The 19,687-nt window shown below is 40.8% G+C and overlaps 1 protein-coding gene across 1 annotated transcript in view; it reads left to right on the top strand.

Annotated features, from left to right (window-relative positions):
- The window catches only part of LOC124285111 (protein dissatisfaction-like), an 85,536-nt gene extending 77,234 nt beyond the window's left edge, over positions 1–8,302 (top strand). The window contains exons 5-6 of the mRNA XM_046721265.1: positions 6,803–7,034; positions 7,339–8,302. Of these exons, the coding sequence (XP_046577221.1) occupies positions 6,803–7,034; positions 7,339–7,586 (480 nt within the window). The 3' untranslated portion in view covers positions 7,587–8,302. The remainder of the gene's footprint in view (positions 1–6,802; positions 7,035–7,338) is intronic.
- The last annotated feature ends 11,385 nt before the right edge of the window (positions 8,303–19,687 follow it).

The following is a 19,687-nucleotide window of genomic DNA, read 5'->3' as shown; positions in this document are numbered from 1 at the left end:
TTTAACATTTTGAGTAAAATTACCGTCTCGTTGATACCAACAGTGATCGTTATGACATAAAAAAGAAAACAAACACAGGTGCACATTATGGATCAGTAAAATCTTTATTAGAACGGTAACAGTAACTGCCAGTTGTCTTGTGGTCTGAGTTGGCCGCGATTATTACACCAACAGAAGTCATCAGAACATACATACCAGCAATTGAAGATATACAGAGATGAAATAATGAAACAGCAATGCAAAATCTATACAAGTGAGCAAGCACAACTAATATCCTTGAGACAGAAATTCACACATACTCGTACTTATTTTTATTTTATTTATTATTATTATTATTATTATTATTATTATATGATATTTGTATAGCGCCAATATCCAGCTTAGCTCAGCAATGACATCATATTTTTCAACCTCAACTCCCTGAGGACCATACAACTCTTGCAGCCATTTAGGCGCACAAAGTTAATGTGGATTTCTCATCCTTACGAGAAACCCATTCACAGCTGGGTGGACTGGGACACATAGTCACAGTACGTTGTCCAAGTTTAGTGCATGTTGCTGTACCCGCAACTTGGTGTTTGCACGTATTCATGCAGCCACCATCTGGTCATATACCAACAGATTCGTGGGTTCTTTTAAGTGTACAGGGTTGTGTACTGTACACTAAGGGTTGTGACAACACTGAAAGAGTCTGTACACAAAGTTGACTCCAGGTGGGCTCGATCCCGGCACCTTAAGCTCGCTGGATCACTAGCCTTGCGTCTTAGATCGCTCGCCCATTGCAACCAACTATTTATAGATATAAGTTGCTACTGTGACTTCATGAATAGATTGGTTGCATGTTTGCTGTGATAAATCAGTGCCACCAAGACATCTGTGTCATCCGCTTCATCTGTGTCATCCACTTCATCCGTGCTTTCGGGCATCATGATAGCTTGCGTTGCAACAACAACAGCAGCATCACCCTCTCCACCAGCATGTTCAACAGGTATTCCTTCTGAGGTTCTGAGAGCAGGTAGATTAAAGCCTGCTTATTCTGCTTGTTTGACAGGAAACCTGCTTTATATTGAGGGACTGGAGTTGTGTTCTTCACTAATATGTCTGGTGAAGGTTTCTTTTTAACTTTTCTCGTCATCTGCTCAGGCTCCTTGGTGGTCACATTTTCATGTGTCAAACACAACACAACATGGACGATTCTGTGTTGTTCTGTGCATGACACTATCAACATAGATCCTGCATATTTCAGCAATGGTACCAATCCTTGGCCATGGTATATGCTGGAGAAGTGCACATCCAACGACTACGCCTGGTGTTGTGTGTGCTTCTTCTTTGTTGTACCGGTATTGTGTAAGCAGATATCTGGCCAGGGCAGACTTGGGCATTTTCTCATGGATCCATCATCATGGAAGAAAGCTGGTGACACTGTTGCAAGTTCAAATGAGAAGACATCTGGAGATGGAGGACCACTCACAAGAGTTATTGATAGTTATCGCTGACACAGCTCCATTGATGACATCCTCGGCTGTGCCCCGTCTGATAGGCGGACACACTTCTTCATGGTGGCAAATCAAATGTGACTACTTGTGATGCCTTCTTCAACACACTTCCAAATGTCATCCCTGTCATATTTGTGCAGAGAGCAGTTATTTGGTTCATGCTGAATCCTTGTGGGTGATGTTGATTAAGTCTCCTTGAATTTTGCCTGCTCTGATTAGACATTGCTCTATGACTATGTCTCGTCTTAAGTGTCACTCCACAATTGCTTTGGGTTTCTTCTGATTGTAAACAGACCAGCTTCCATAATTACTTTCTGACAATCACAGACAAAAACAATCCTGAAGATACAATGTGCAGAATTTGGCATAGTTGTTGTGTCCAGATGCTGCAAACAGGGGTAACATGCCTCCTGATGGTTGCTTTCAGATGTAACTGCCAATTCCCAGTGCACTCTGCACTTATAAACATCCTTACAATGGAAACAAAGTCCATGAACATCAGCCACAGCTTACTTGTCCTTGATAGTGATTTCTTCTGATCTTTCAGTTCAAGCAGTTGCACATGAAGCTGTTTGAGATTTTCATGGGCTGTATTATCAACTTGTGCTTCAAGATTCATGCCTGTCAAGGTCACAACACTTGGTCTCCCCTCTACTTCTGCAATAGTGATCCTTGATCCAAAATACTAAAGGAGGCGGCGTTTAAAATGCTTCAGACTGTAGGGTGAGATCCCAGTAAGCAGATCAGCAGCATACAGATCCAACAGCTACTGTAGAGTGTACAGCTTTCCATTCTGCTTACTTTCTGGCAGCAGCTCACACCAGGAACTGAAGGCTGTGTTCTTAATCTTTCTTGCTGAATCCTCAGGGTTTGTCCTTGCTGTCCTTTCATGCTCATGCAAAAAACACTCCTTGCAATGTCTGTGGTATGTTGCCTCAACTGCACCAATGTTACCAGCAACAACAATGCCAGCTGGAACATCAACTGCCTTATCATCAGATCTTCTCTCACAAAAGTTGAGAACTGTCTCTTGCAGAATACTTTTTTCCCTCTGCTGAAAATATTGATATTGCTGATTGCTGAATTTCTATTTGGATGTTATTGAAGGTCTTCCAAATCACTCCCATTTGCACAAATAAGGCAGTGAGTTCAGTAGTTGTTAAAGTACTGTTTCCTGATCTCAATACACATGACTGGGTATTTTCATTGATGTATATTTTGTGAGCTTTCAGTATGGTCGATTATGCTGAGTATGACTTTCTGCATTTTTCATGGACAAAGTTATTTTTTTATATTAAAGAGTTGATTGTAAAGAATCATTACAAAGAGTTAATACTTTGAGTAGAGTGTTCAAACCCTTGCCTCTTAGTTTCACTTCTCCTGAACCATTGTGACAAATTACACGTCATGTTGGAGATCGAAACATATCTGTAAAGAAAATAAAAAAATCAATTAAACTTATGATTAAACATAGGCATATTTGGTCATGGCAATACATATTCTGTGGCCAATTATTATTTAGAAAATATATATAAACCTGTTTCACATCTTATATATTTCACTTACTGAGATACATAGTACACTTGATATTTTCCCAAAACATCTGCATGGAGTAAAAATAAATACAAATAAGCATATTTTGACATGGTTAAATTACAAACAGCTTTCTGTTTTAATAATCAATAAATAGAATGCATATTATGTACATTCACTTAAAGAACAGTGGAAATGAAATGATATTTCATCTAAACTTCAAACATAAAACTTTACTGGTTGTTTAACATGCAAGTTTGTTGCACATGTTTGGTAGTTTTGCAACATTATCTCAAACTTTCTGCATTGATATACTGGGTTTCAATGGAGAATATAAACTCTTTCCCTTGAAATATGTATTGAAATATCACCTAATAAGTAAAATATTCCTGAATTATATAGTTCCATAAAAGATAACACTATCAAAAATATTTTTGCAGGTGATATTCTAAGTAAAACAGTACATTAACATCTGAAGGGTTTTGACATACACATATCTATAATTTGTTGTCAACAAAATATTTTCTGCAGTGTTTGACCTTGACCTCGGCATCAATACAGGCTTTTTATTAACTTGAAAAATAATTACTTTTGGGGACTAATGTTAATTAATTAGGCAATAATAATTTATGTACAATAACAATAAGTGCTATGCCCCTTGTAGTGAGGTTATAATTCAATATAAACAACTAATTATGAAAAGTAAACATAGATGGCTGCAGTCTATTTATAGTAACACCATGAAAAAAGATCTTGAAGTCTTTGATTTGACTCCAATGTGTGTAAAAACTAGCCCAGAAATAACTTGCCAGTATATGGCTATTATTTGTACTGCATGTAACTTTGTAACTGTAAGTTAAAATCATACTTGCAGAATATAAACATTGATTGTTTGGCACTGTCATCATGTTTCTGCTTAGTGGTTGCAAAGTCACCTTCTTCTATTTTTATTTAATATATGTCCATTCTTAACATGTGGATATTGCATCTGAGGGTAAATGGTAAATGTCTGTGTTCAATTTTACTCATACATACCCAGATTTGGTCCACTTTGACAGGAGCTTGGCAGTTGACAGCTGTTTGTTTACATAGCAACGGTGCTATCTTCTTACAACTGTTTTTGTGTAGTTTGCTGAAAACAAAGCATTGGGACCTTTTTTTGGACACCCCCAAAAACATATTTCCCCACTCTTGATTTTTCTTGGGTTTTGTGTACATGATAAATAGACACCAGTGAACAGTATTCTGCAATAATTGGCCTGTTATCACAAATGTCTAGGTTATTTTATTTTGACGTCGATTTCTACTGGCCTAGTTGGTAATGTTTCACTTATCGCCTATACGTTTTCCTTCCATCATTTTCGCAAATATAGTTCAGCTTCTGGTGGTTTAATCTGGACAATGATTTCTGTTTGCATATCTTCCAACTCTTTACTTTAAGGTCAGTGAATTCGATATCACCTGGCAGGTAGACAAGCAGAGGTGTACACAGCACGCTATTACACAAGCTGAACAGTTTTTATACGTACACAATAGTTGACTTGCATTCAAAATAACAATAGTTCATAGTTGTTTGAGTGAGTGAGAGTTCAAATTTCACATCGCATCGGCAATATTACATACCATAGTTGTATGAATAAATGGTAAGATTTGCATATCATACACTTCACAAGCATCTTACATGTTGAATGTGTTAACAAAAGGACTACAAAGTAGTTGTCGGTAGACGGTTGTATCTTCTCTATTTAACAAACGTTATGTTTGGGATTGCACTTTCTCAGTAAAGTGCAGATTCTAGTACTTTTGTAGAATTGAGTCCCATCTGGGGATTCGAACCCACACTCTCAAAGTCAGGCACCTAATCCACAGCACACAAAATTAGCCATCTAACCCACTCTGTTACCGCGGCTTCCACAAAATGGAAGTCAGACAACTGGTAGTCGAGATCACGGACTTTGTGCACCCATCTGATAAGTGTAAATTGACACGGCTCCTACGGCCGAAAGCTATGAATAACACAATGTAATTGAGGATTACATTTTCTCAGAAAAGTGCAGATTCTAGTTCTTTTGTTGGGTTAAGTCACATCTGGGATTCGCACCCACACTCTCAGAAGAAAATCATTCGCATCCTGCTGACAGTCGTCCAGATAGTTTCTCCATGTTTCACGAGTATGTTTAGCTGTATTTTCATCCACAGATTTTCCTTATCTGGAACTTTACATTTACCTCTACATATCCAACTACCAACATAACATATGTAGGTGCTATTTTTCTTCCCAAGGTTATTTCGATTATTTTCTGATAAAACGGCAAAGACACTTAACCGGGTTTGCTGGGAATTACAATGTATAGTGTGTCCTTCAACTACTCGATAAATAAATGGTACTCGAACTTGTCCATTGATCTTACTATTTGTACTTGCAATTTCCTCCACAAAGGGGAGACAATTCTAACATAACTCAAATGCGGTGTTGATTTAATATATATGTAGCAAGCATTATGTGTTCTTGTAATAGAGTGTGATTGGCAACGTTTTCCCTGATACTGTCCATTTTAAGGAAGCTTTACATTCAAACTTTCTAGAAGGGGAGTGTATTGTATGACAGTAGAGATTCTTGTAAGTATATTGTTACTGATTGCCAGAGGCAGTAAATTGATTCAGGAAAAGCTAATAGTTTTGGTTAGCATATGATTTCCAAACTGAAATGGAAACGTTAAAGCAGACATTGGGATGCACAGGACACAATTGTGGAAGGAATACTCAATACAATAGTTTTAAACACATCGTTTTAAGGTTTACAATCAATAAGGTAATATACCTCTCATCAAAAGTTTAGACTCACTAGTGTAAATATAGCCACTTACGTCAGGCAACTCTTCTAAAGTAAATTTTTCACACATATGCCAAACTGTCTAAAGGTACTGTGTACACAAGAGCTGATGTATTGAAAAGATTATTGTCATGACTTCAGTAAATGATGAAAATCAGTGAAAATTGGTGAATTCTTAACAAAACTTTACACCACAACGCAGCTGTTCTCATACACGATATTTGCACATGATTTTAGCAATTTGATGCATGACCCTCGTGCAGTTCAGCTGCATAACGGTTGCTGTTGGTTCCCCCAAGTTAGTGGAGAAATCAATCTTCGATGTAACTACACACACACACACACACACACACACACAAACACACAAACACACAAACACACACACATACATACATACACATACATAACATATAGTGAGTGTTGTAAGTGAGCCTAAACTTTTGAAGAGAAGTATACAGTTGGTATAATGTGTTTTCAAAGACATGTATGCGCCCCTAGAATTAATGTTTTTTTAGAATAATGTCACCGTTCAGAACGGTCAGGGTTGTCATTTCCATGTGCCCTATAAGGGCAGATATTGCTTTATACAAGTCAAAAACGATTCTGAAGAGCTCGTTTCTTGGTATACATTAGTAGGAGATGATGGCGAATTCTACCAGGGAAGGGTCAACTTGTAAAAAAAGAACAGTTATTAGTTGACTGTACAAATGATAATCAAGTCAACCTAAGGTTACTGACATACGCTTTCCACCAATACGTGGATATGCAGTAGATATCTTAACGATTAACGTACTTCGTGACCAGCTTGTCGATACATGAACACAAAGATGTTTCCATAAAATTGCTGGAAATGACATACAAATTCTAATAACATGTCAAGATATTCGGGTTCATGTCTTCAAAAGGAGAGATGATTAATAAGCTATATTTGTATTTTCAGACATCATTGTTAACAGCTTGCTGGAAGGAATTGTTTCTTTTGGGAATTGTACAGTGGGGGCTGCCGTTGGATACTGGGAACAAAATGGTGTGGAGACCCCGACTGGAGGCTGAAGACCCATCTACGAACAATGAGATGGATAGACTAAATGAGACGGTTGGGAAGTTTCGGGAGATGAATCTCGACCCAACGGAGTTCACGTGTCTTAAAGCCATCGCTCTGTTCAAATCAGGTAAGGTCTGCCTGATGCATTAACCATCTGTTTTCATTGCAAGTATAAATTACAAACGATGTAGTATTTGTTTTCACTATAAGCGTAACTTGGATAGGACGTAATATTTTTGGCGAAACGATGTATCAACATTTCACCACATCCATAATCTAACAATTTCCAAGTAAAGATTTGATATGAATATATGTTCTGTTGGAATAAAACGAAACTTTAGTTGGTTATGTTACTGGAAATATTTGTTACATTTCATGTATTCTGACTGTGTAGCTCAGATAGCTAACTGCTATGCCTCACCTCTCCGCAGACGCCCCTGGATTGAAGGACAGCAAGTCGGTTGAGGCATTGCAGGATCAGGCACAGCTCATGTTGTCGGACCATGCTCAACTCAACTACCCAAGACAGGTCGTCAGATTCGGCCGTCTTCTTATGTTGTTGTCAAGGTTACAGGGTGTCAGTAATATGACACTGGAAAGAGTGTTTTTCCGGGGTATCGTCGGCAATATCAGTATCGAGAAGCTCGTTGGAAACATTCTACACGGTGATGTCGTGTAGTGTCAGTCAGCTTTTCATTAAGAACGTATATTGCAAGACCTTGTTTTCATTTATTGTTTGAAAAGAGTATCACATATTCATTCGCTTATCCACAGACTTGTGGTACGAATTAGCAAGTATCACGTGATGTATATGTCACCAGTTAACTTGTAACAACGAAGACGAACAACAGGGACTGAGGCATATTGAACCCTTTCAGTACCAGGAGACACGAACACTAATCTGACAAACTGTATCTTTAGGCAAAGCATGGAACTGTTCTTCATGAAAATGTCATTTGTGGCAGTCACGATCCTGACTTTTGCATGTTCCATCATAGTGCAATGCGCCTCTGCTACTATTAAATATCATTCTTCAGCTACCTTAGTAAATAAACACGTTGTTGAGCAAGAGTTACTATAAATATTGGAATTGCCTGTATCTGCATATCGAATAGTGTAGTCAATGTTTAGCCATTTTCACTGTACGAACATGAACGGGCTTTGCACCTCTCATATGCCCTGACATGAATATTTTTGTCGGTAGTGAGGAATCTAGCTCACGGATAATAATCGATATGTTCTGTGAAACATCTTATACTATTCATATGTCGTATATATCAGGAAATAGCTTTTGAAACAGGCAAAGAGCGCAGACACTGCGGCCATGTTTGGAGTTTATATATCCGAAATAATTTACATTCTACGTAATAGAACAATAAATATGATTTCACACTATGTGTATATCTTATGTCATCATTGCTTATATTCTTCTGTGAAATTCTGTTGTTATGAAATGTATCTTGCACAGTCCAGGCCTACATTTGTCATTGGTGCAATGTTCAGGTTGCTTAAGGTATGTTGCCATAATTTGAGCGACAAATACGATATTAAAAACGTCCGGTTATATCTCAAACATGAACATAATAAAAGCGCTTAAGCCCGTATTTGGATCATGTGATAAAACGAACGGTCTACATGCACTACTCGAAGGAACAATATTTCCCAAATTTAGCCATGTGAGGGAAATAACGTATCACCCGAGGCCCATATGTCCAACGTTTGAAATGTACCTATCATTTGAAAGCCATACTACATTTGTTTCGCAAGTCATTTACTATAAGAGCATTTTGGGAGTCTATGAGCGCGTATGATAAATTTGTTGAATTCAGACAATACATGTACGTTAAAGTAATTGCCATATTTCTAAAGTGTGTATTTTCCAAGAATGTTTGAAACAGTGTGTGAATACATTTTTTTCCATTTTCGTATCACGTGACAATAAAAATGTTGTAGGCCTATATTACTGTATAAAATCTGTCTATCTGTCTGGCAAACGTGTGTAAATATTGTTATCGTTTTCATATATTTATAACGTCTGAAATAATTGGGAATGGTGTTCAATTTTGCCACATTATACCCTTGTAATCGTGTCGGACCAGGTTTAGATATATTCTGTATTTCATATTCTCTTAAATGCTCGGCCATACGTAATTGGAGTGTTACCACATTGACAGAGATTATCCTTTATTTTAGTTATCCGGCAATATAACTGCCTATGTCACCAGCAAATGGCTCACTAGCGTAGAGCATCCACGTCGGTGGCCTAATGAGGTAAAAGGTAATATATTTCGTGGAGATGCACTTTTCCAAAAGAAAATTCAAGTTTGAATATTTGTTAACCCTGACTTCGTCGACGCACTACATTGAATTGATACCAGCTTTTAACGAAGCAAAGGCTTACAAAGTGAAAATTGATATAAGTATTCGATATCAAAAACGATATAAATATTTGATACGACTGAAACATGCTAAACGTATGGTTACACAAACCGACGCGTTTTTTCAAAGAGGGTGGGGTGGGGTGAATTGGAACCATTTCTTAAATAATCTAATGACTATACAGTTGCACGGGTTTTTGTGCATAAATATTTTTGGACAGTGTGTAGCTAATGAATGTTAAAGGATATCGTTCCTGAAAGCTGTGTCTTCCATACACGGTACATTCCTTTGGATATGTGAACATTACGGAAAATGAGCATAGCAAATAAAGAAAAAGAGGATGCGCTATAAATAATTTACACACTAAAGCTACATGGGCATACTAGTTATACTCTCCATTGTGTTGGTGCTTACTTTACTGAAATCTGACTCGTAATTTTGTCTTACGACTGGCAGCATGCACCTGACAAGAGTTACATATTTTCCCCCTTTTTTCCAAAAATACAAATACTAATATTATTAGTATATTAGATTATGGTTTAAACATGATGAGGATACCTGCGAAGAGCAAGCCCCTCCTGGTGAGTGCTACGTAACGCTGTTAGTTTTTCCTATGTGGACCCGGGATAGAACAGGTCCTCAGCATCCCATTGCTGGTCGTAAAAAGCAACTGAATTGGACAACCTGTTTGCCGTGGGTTGCGCCCCTGTGTCGGTGGAGGACGGGAGTCTGGTGGTTGAGGGCACTTGGTTCCTTTGCCCTGGTGGTAGAATGGGTCCTGTTCTATCGATTGGATGCTCACGAAACTTCCTGAGCATGTAAGTATTTTTGCACCCTTTTTTCTAAAAGTTATCGTTTGGTCTTAGCTACTAACATTTGCTAAAAGCACGAATTACTCATTTCTTAATTTCCTAGATTCCTATGTCCGAAGGTGGTGGCTCATGGGCCAATCTGGTAGGACATATCTTTTCAAGATATTTTCCTGCTTGGGTATACATACCCTCATGCTATCTTTGGCATTGCCTGATGAAGACACACAGATGTAAGACACTCAATAGTGGATAGGGAGCTTGGAGGGTGAATCACATATCTTTCTACCATGGCCTCCTCACTAAAAAATCTGACGATTCGGGTTTTTTCGGAGGATGAGGCTCCTGCAGTATGGGTTTATCAATATTCCAGCAACATTACGGCAGGGTACACAGAAATGGGCGTGCTGGAAAGTGATAAGACAGTAATCTTGTACTAAAACTCCTGTCGGTATCAGCTGTCTGGCATTTAACCTTCTATTTCTAAGGTTGGCCTAATTGAAATCCAAAATTTCGCAACTAAGGCATCAATGTATTATTCCATGTCCAGAAGCAAAGAAATTTGTTTTAGCACGAGAACAATCAGGTCCGACATATTTTACAACTGTTTCTGCATCTCTTCAGGCCCCAAAATATAACCATATTTCATGTAATTCTACTGGTTGCCAGACTGACTATAGGTGGACAAGGACTTCTACTCCTACCTTGCTATCTGGCGAAGTCCAGGCGAGGCCTCTACAAGTGACCTCCAGTTCACAAACCATGGTATTATCAATAAGAGGTCATTCAATCCAAGGCATCTTCAGAGAAGGATTCATCTACATCTTAGAAACAATCATCAAGTTCGTGCACAAATGTAAAAAACTAATCCAAACCCAATACCGAAACTTCCAGATAAATTCAAAGTAGCAGAACCATCTAAATATCACCATGTCCAGCTTTTGAATAAGTTTCATAGGACTCACAGTTTGTCACCCACAAGGAAGAGGAGGGGTAGATTTTCTGTCGATCCTCCGAAGAAATAATGTCTTCACCTGTAATACAGTGGAATAGTAGAGGACTTACTTAAGTGATTCACAACACTCTGCTTCCAAGAATCCCAGCAAAAGCAGAACTAATTTTGATTTAATGTATTTCACTATTCTGGGACAGGGCTACTGGAAGCGATTCGATCCTGGTCCCAATATGGATACAATGTGTGAATCCCTTCCCTGGTTTTCCCTGCCGTAATAGTACTGGAATATTGCTTAGAGCGGCGTAAAACCACACACACTCACTCGTCGATCCTGGTAAGGCATAATGTTATTCATAGAACGGTTACACTTAAAACAAATTTCCAAGCCGTTGCAGTGCGGCTTACATTGCGTGTTGCATTTACTCAGTGCTCATTGTACATTCAACCTTTGTTTGCTGTTTTACTTGCTCATCTGTAAAATCTTGACGATCAACAGACTGTCTAGCAGCTGTGTGGATCGTGGATGATTTGAATGGCCACAACCCACACTGGGGTGGTACAACTACAACAACTAAAGGTAAAATACTTATGAAGCTCATTGCAAATAATGATTTATGCATTTATAATGAAGATCCCAACGCATATTTCCATCTTGGCACAAGAACGTATTCAGCTCTTGAGTTGCCAATTACGAACTCAGAACTACTGAATAAGTTTGAGTTGTCAGTCCACGATGACCTCCCAACAACTCTCAAACCTGTCGCCCCATCTGATATTCCTGGCCTTTATAAGAAACTCAAACCTGAACTATTTATCTTTTGGTCCACAATTTGAATAAAGTCAACATTTTAAATGCTAAAGCACGGCGTACCATTGTTCCTTGTCAATTGGCGAAATTCACTAAGTAGCTGAGTTTGAAAACCACGGAACATATGATGAATAGTTTGTTGGTTTCCATGTACCAAACTAATCCAATCTTCTTACTGCAAAGCCGTTTGTCTCAATGTAGAGCTTTTCAAAAGGCAGGCAATTTCAAATTCGCGTGGGCTCGACTCTGTCAGATCATTATCATCAAGGCAGTATTTTGTTTGTATTTTGTTTGTTACTTTATTCAGCAATAAAGATTAAAAGATTAGCTAAAATTGTAAAAGATTCTATTGATGGGTCGTGGATAAAATATCCATACTATTGATAGGCAACTGCAATTGTGTTTACATAAAATTGAAATGGACTCAAATTTTCAAAATCTAAAACAAACTTCATTCACCTTTGTCAAAACTTTAAACCACACAAAGACCCGGATTTAACTTCCTGGGTATTATTTTCGATCAACACTTGACATTTGGCCACATATAAAAATATTTGAAGAATAAATGCTTGAAGGCACTTGATATATTATTATACGTTCTTTCAAACTTGAAGGGGCTCGGAAAACCCTCTTTAACTTGTACAGAGCCCTGAACTTGACTATGGCTCCATCATTTATGGTTGGGCTTGTGAAAGTAAATTAAAACAAGACGTCATCACTATCCCCGCAATGACAAAATACTCTTCGTGAGTGTGTCAACTAGTTATGACTATGTCAAATGTTTTGGCGCGTATATAGCAAAGTGGAAGGAGAGTATTGAACGGTTTTTAAGCTCTGCTCCAGAAAGGAGCACTACCACCAAATCCAAAACTACCAAAAGGCACCTGTTCACTACCACACCTATCCATATGCCAAGTGTGGAGAAGAAATATTGAACGGTTTTTATGTTCTGCTCCGGAAAAAGACGAATATGGACGGACGCACGAACGGACGGAGTCCAAAATATTACGCCCGGGTTGCGGGGGATGATTATTAGATTCTGTTCATCATCATGGCTCTGTAGCTGTTCAAACACACAAATATGTTCAAGACTCACTTTGACCTTGACATGAATGTCATGGTGTATGAAATATGCACACAAAAAGTAATACAGAAATTGCTTATCAAAAAAACATTCAAAAGAAGTCTTGACAGTCTATGAAGAATATCCAGTGAAACGTTCTTGAGATATCTTGTTGACAATCTTAACATGCTGAAATCTTCAAAGTGTCCCTATATGAAGCTTGGTGTCATATGTGAAGAAAATCCAGTGAATGGTTCTTGAGGTATCTTGCTGACCAGCTTAACATGCAGGTTAACATGCTGAAATATTCAAAGTGTCGCCGTGACCTTGAAAATTCGGTGAAGGTCACCAAAATTCGACTGGGCTCTGCGCAAGATGACGCTTGATGTCATATATGAAGAAAATCCAATGAGATATCTCGCTGACAAGGGTATACGTTAAAGACCCCTTGTGACCTTGAAATTAAGGTCAAGGTCACCAAACCTAACTGGGATCTTTCGCATACTGTGATAAACATAGGTACCAAGTGTGAAAAGAATTTAGTCAACGGTTCTTAAGATATTCCAATTCGTACGGACGGACGGACGGAGCCTAATACTATATCCCCCGCTTCGCGCTAAACGCGCGGCGGGGGATAATTACGTTCTACTAAATCCAAACCTGCATATTACTGACCTCCTCAGTGAAACTTTACCACTTAGTCCGCCACTTGGAATGAGACTACAAACTAACATTTCTGCTGCTAAAATAGCCGTTGGATTCAGAACAATACAAATACAACTCAGGATTACAAAAAGTCCATTTTTACAGCTGAGCCTAATGCCACATTAGCAGCTTTATAATGTATATATAAACCAGACTAAATATGCACAGTTCATCATTTTTTCGGATTCTGTCTCGTGTTTTCTCGCTATCAAAAACATGTGTTCTAAACATCCACTTATAAATAATATTGTTGAAGTATTTAATGTTCTTGCTACTGGCCAATAAGGCATCGTATGTTTGGTTACCAAGCCATATTGGAATTTCTGGAAGCACTATGGCTGCTGCTAAAGCAGCACTTAAATAGAACCCCTTTCCACATCCATAAGAAATCTTTGCTAAAAGCGCTGTCGATTGTACAATTGTGACTATATCATGATTATATTATTATAGGACAGGATATTTATATAGCTCACATATCCAGGCAACAAGTGCATGCTCAAGGCACTGGTATTTTTTCCCTCGATCGGTATATTTGTTTCAGCAGTATCACAGCAGCACGATGTTGTTTGTAAACAAATTGAGGCTGGACCAGACAATCCAGTGATTGTCACCATGTGATACGATGACAGAGCACGTGTTCATGAATCGCTATGAAAGAGTGATGATACCATGTGTTCGGGAAAAGATGAGCGCATCCTACCCCACAGGTGGTATCCGTCATAAAGATATGCTAAGTCTAGTCAGTTGTTCACCTGAAATAATTCAGGAAACGTATGGTATACGTAAAATAGGGAATTGCATCGGACATGATTTTTGTCACTGATGCATCAAATTTGGAAATTTCCTCCACATGTCTGCAATAGAATTTCTTGAAGGCTTTACTGAGGCCTTGAATGTTGTAACCTTGATCTGAGCAAGAGTGGTATGACGCTCTTTGAAATCTTGATAAAAAGAGCACGTTCGATTGTACCTCAAAATTAGTGAGTGAGTGAGTATGGTTTTACGCCACTTTAGTAATAATCCAGCAATATCAATTCTTGGACACCAGAAATGGGCCTCACACATTGTACCCATGTGGGGCAAAAGTCGTGAAATGTAAACACCAAAGGCTGGTGCTGTTCATTGAAAAAAAATCCACATTTACAAGCTTGGAAATGTCTTGGAAAGATGATGTTTCCAAGACATTTCCAATTTTGGAAAGATGATGTTTCAAAGATATTTCCAATTTTGGAACCATTATGAGATATTCAAAAATTTACAATTTTGGAAATGTCCTCAAGGGGAGATCACTGGTGGGTGATGGTAAATGATTGTTCTGTGTACGTCCCCAAACCAAATCCCTTGTTAATTGATGAGTGATTCAAGGCAGTTAAGATTCACCAATTAACAAGGCCTACTGCCTTGTTAACTAATCAGTTAGTCTAGTCAGTTAAGACAGCCTCTGGAAGGAAAGGCACCCGTGATGAGCCACCTCCTCATGGTGGGTGCTGAGTAACGCTAAGCGCTCTACAACCCTCCGTTGTGGACCCGGGGGCATATTTGGTCCACCAACCCTTTTTGCCAGGGTTGCGCTCCAGTGTCGGTGGAGGAAGGGATTCTGGTGGTTGGGGGCACTGGTTCCAGGAACAGTGTTCCTTTGCCCAACACACCACTTTGCCCCTGACTTCACCTAGACGGGTGGTAGAGTAGGCCCGATTCTATCAATTGGCTGGTCATGCCAAGTAGTATATACAATGATAGTCCGAGATCACTTTCAAGAAAGGTCGCTGTAAAGCTTTATTTCATAAATAAAGCTTTTGTCAGTCCCTTAGATCTCGCCACCATTGTATATACTACTTTTGAATCCCCAGTTAACTTCCCGGCCACACGTGACACTATTGTGTCACTATGACCGCAAACTAGCACTTTCCTGGTCACTCTATGTCGTGTTGACCTCGATGAAACAGTTTAATGTGAATCGCCTATGATCTCTTTGGTGTTCGTAATGAAGGCATGCTGGGCTTTTCGTACCCCCTGTTCTATGTACTTTTTTTTCTCGTCTTCGCTGATAGCAGACTTACGAGACTTGGACCGGATTTCTTGTTTCATCTTACGGTACTTGTCGAGTTCAGAGAGGATTGAACGAAATTCCTCCTCTGAGATCTTACTGTCAGTGAGTGCCGTGGAAATACACTCACTTACCGTGTTCAGCTTTGCTTCGGCCAGAACCCTGATCTCGTCATGTTTCAACGCTTTACGATGCAGTCTGTGAGATGCAAACTTAAACACCAACCCTGCCACCCCTACAACCCCAGCTATTATTTCAATGCCTAGCACTATAGGTGCGGCCACGATGGTGGCTAACAAGCCAACACCTGCCGCTCCTAGCCCCATGATGGTTGTTGTAAGGGCAGTATCAGCTCCATCCACGATATTGAAAGCTCTATGGTACTTCTTGCATAGTGCTTTACGCGTGTCGCGGTCTTGTTCTAGTTGGCGTTTTACATCACATAACTGCCTCAAGCGGAACCCATCTACGGTTTCCAGGGTCTTCGCGACTTCCTCTACGACTGGCTACAGTCCCATCCTATAATATATTATATGAGATACTTTTTAATTGTGTTTCCTATAGATCTACTTGCTGTTCAATATATTTGAAACTTATAAGGTTTAGCCTCTCGTGCAGGGAAATAGGTGAGAGTTTAATGGGTAAATCTGTGATTACACGATCCCCCGGGGGGATTGTGAAGGCGGCTATGAAATTCCCTGCCGCCCCACGGTATATGGCAATATGGAAACGTTCGTGAATGCCCATGGTGCCATCGTGTATTGTCACCCCAGGTAAAAGTTGATGCCCTCTATCAAAATGATCATGATCTCTTAGCTGGACTTCTATGATGAGTGTGGAGTCCAGTTTCATATCCAATTGGGAATCGGGCACATCAAACTCTGCGTCAAATATACCATTTATCATGTTACCAGTGTGATCTGGTATTAGATGATGTTCTATAGACCCCCTTTCCGGAATGAAAGACCCGATTAAGATACCATTGTTTCTAATTTCGGTGACTCTTCCATAGCTATTAAAAGAGACGTAAGGTCCGGTGAGGGTCATGTTGATCAACATTCGGGCTCTATAAGATTGTCTGCCACAGGCACCCGCACGTACACACCGTTTCTTAAGTGCAGGGCGTACGAGGTGCAGTCACGGCAGGCTGATCGAATCCCTTTATGCCTCCTAGGTCCCCTAGTGTGATGTTGGGCCGATGATCGTCCATTGCCGCCCTCCTATACACGTTGTCTTTCAAGCGTAGGACATACAAGGCGTCTTCCTCACCAGGCTGATCGAATCCCTCCGTGTCGCCTAGATTGTTAAGTGTGGCGTTGGGCCAATGACGATTGGACATTGCTATTATACTATTACGAGATAGTTTCCAATTGTTTTTCTGATAATTTCTCAGGGGTGCACTTCACCCCATGAAGTGTATGTTGTCGGGTAGGAAGATCTTGGTGAGTGATATCGTGTCTTCCACAGTCACGGTGACCCCCTGCAGACTAGTGTGGGAGTCGACACCCACCCGCACGTAAACAGTGCAAACCTGATACTGGTGCCGTTTCACCCACCGGAGTTTGATCCCCTTCACGATTTCGACTTCATCCAGCGATGGTTCCCCTAGGTAGACTTTGATGACCAGCGTGGAGTTAGCCGGTGGGCTCGCCAGGATGTTGACCACGCCAGCGAATTCAGACACCAACTGCAATGCCCCGTCTTGCACTCCCAGTTTACTCGATAGCATGTGGGCTGCCATATTGGAGACTGGGCTGATGATTACACTACGTCTCTGCGCCGGGACGTAAGCCACGAACAGGGTTCTGGTGTTCACGACTTTGTTTAGGTAGTTGTCTTTGTTCTCCGTGAACACGTAGGGGGAGCCGAGACTAATGTTGAGAAACCAGTCGACTTTAGCGGGCAACAACACCCACATGTCGTCGTCGGTGAAGACGAGGGTATACCGCTTGTTTCGGGCGACGGTCGTGCTCTCAACATCTTCTAAGTCGAACAGTTTGCCTCTGAACGATTGGGATACCTCCCATCTATCATCACCGATGACTAGGTTGAACCGAGTGTTGAGGGCCGCTCCTGAGGTATCTACTATGTCACCTAGGGTTCTACCGATGGAGGGGACTTCAACGCGTTTGTAAATGTTGTTTTTCAGTTGCAAGGCGTACAGTTTACCATCTACTCCAGGGTCGTCGAATCCGCGTGTGTCCCCGAGGTCGGAGATCCCCACATTGACGCATATTTTCAACTTCATTCCGGGGCCTTGTGCGCTGGTCATTTTATGTGCAGCGTTATGCTGAGGTATCCTATATTCACGGGATTATGATTTATATCTAACACTGATATTATCAACTCAGGGATGTTGCCCCGAGTTAACCTCTTATACTGCCGCGTTGAAAACGACTCGGTTTTACCGTCGTTGTATTTCTCTGTTTTCACCGGTACGGCTCTCAGTATCGTGGAAGGGTGACCACCTTGAATGTTGTCCGTTGTGCTCAACTGACCAAGATGAATGCACAGCTCTCGGTAGGGTACTAGGTCGGGTAACTTCATGCCTGTGACGGTAGTTGTGGGTTTAATCTCGTCCGGGGACATCCCGAGTGTCCTCGCCAATGGTCGGCCGAACCTCAAGGGGTTTATTCCGTTGTTGGTTAACACCACTGTGCCGTTTGAGTTGTTTATCTTGAGTTCGGCTCCCAAGGGTTTGAAGACCTCGTCGCTTAGCGAGCACACACTGTAATAGCCGTCAGTTATCTGGTTGTGGGCGCCACTGACGAACAGCTTATTGTTGTTGGCGTTGATGTTAGTCCATCGCGGTAGGTAGGTGATATCGCAGAGTGCGACTTCGAGTTGGCCCAATGTGTTATCGATCGCATGCATCATCTGAACGGACTCACCGCTCGATATTCCTGGAAGTGTTACGTACATGTTAGAGTATATATACCCATTATATAATACTTTAAAAAATGTACAAACCAGGAGTGATTTACCCTAAATTGGACATAGATTTCCCACATATGGAGATCATGGTCGCTGATGGGTTGTATTTCGGCGCCCATTTCATAGATGTGTTCGACCGGTATAAGCTTTCGGTGACTAACGTCAAGGCAGTCCAGGCCTGGTTCAACACCCCTATGCAGTTCTGCAGAATCAACTCAACTTCACCGTCTGGTGTGCGACGACTGGGTGTGGCTTGACATTAACCGACACTCGGCGGGGACCGCTGAGTCAGTCTGTGTTCAAATTTCACGTGTACTACCAGGTCATGGGTATCCTCAAAGAGATCAGCGCTCCGCTACCACAGGACAAAGCATGGGAAGCAGTAAACAACCCGTACGATAGACGGGCCTACGAACGCGTTTGCAATGAATTCGAACTAGACCCGAAGACGGATTGGCGTTTGCCAGGGCCGAACCACGGGTTGGGTATTCCATATGATGGGGGGCGACCCGTGAAAGAAGTCAGTAATGATTTACTGAAACGAGATGTACTACGCCAGGACGGTGTCATCGTAATCCCCATCATACGCACCAGCACCCATATCATCCATCGGGATGTCCTCATGACCCCCTTTAGCCATTAATTATATTAAACATTTATATTTTATGTATATAACAATGTATGGTAGGAAACTAGATCCTTTCCGAAGATCAAGAGAGCCTCTAGGCGTCAGAGCCGTGCGCCAGTCGGTGACCATCACCAACAATCCCAGCAAGATAAACAAGAACCAAACGCTGCTGGTTAGATTCCCAAACCTGGGTGAGAATGACCTCATCGTACCAGGCACGGTTCGACTGACGTTCAACCTCACGTTGACCTCCGACAACGACAAACGCGAGCTAGTGCGGAACGTAGGTCGGGCCATCATCAAGAAAACCACCACCAAGATCAGCGGTAACGAGGTGCTGAGCATCGACGACAACGACGTGTTTTACTGCTACGGGGACCTTTGGAAAAGTGAGGGAGAACGCGTCAATGACGTGTACCAAGGCATCAGCAAATCGACTCTGTTGCACGTGG

Source organism: Haliotis rubra, unplaced genomic scaffold, assembly GCF_003918875.1.
Source record: "Haliotis rubra isolate DU_JTF1 unplaced genomic scaffold, ASM391887v1 Scf352, whole genome shotgun sequence".
In the NCBI taxonomy this organism is placed as follows: domain Eukaryota; kingdom Metazoa; phylum Mollusca; class Gastropoda; order Lepetellida; family Haliotidae; genus Haliotis; species Haliotis rubra.
Note: the sequence above shows the minus strand (reverse complement) of the source record. Positions and strands in the feature narration are given on the sequence as shown.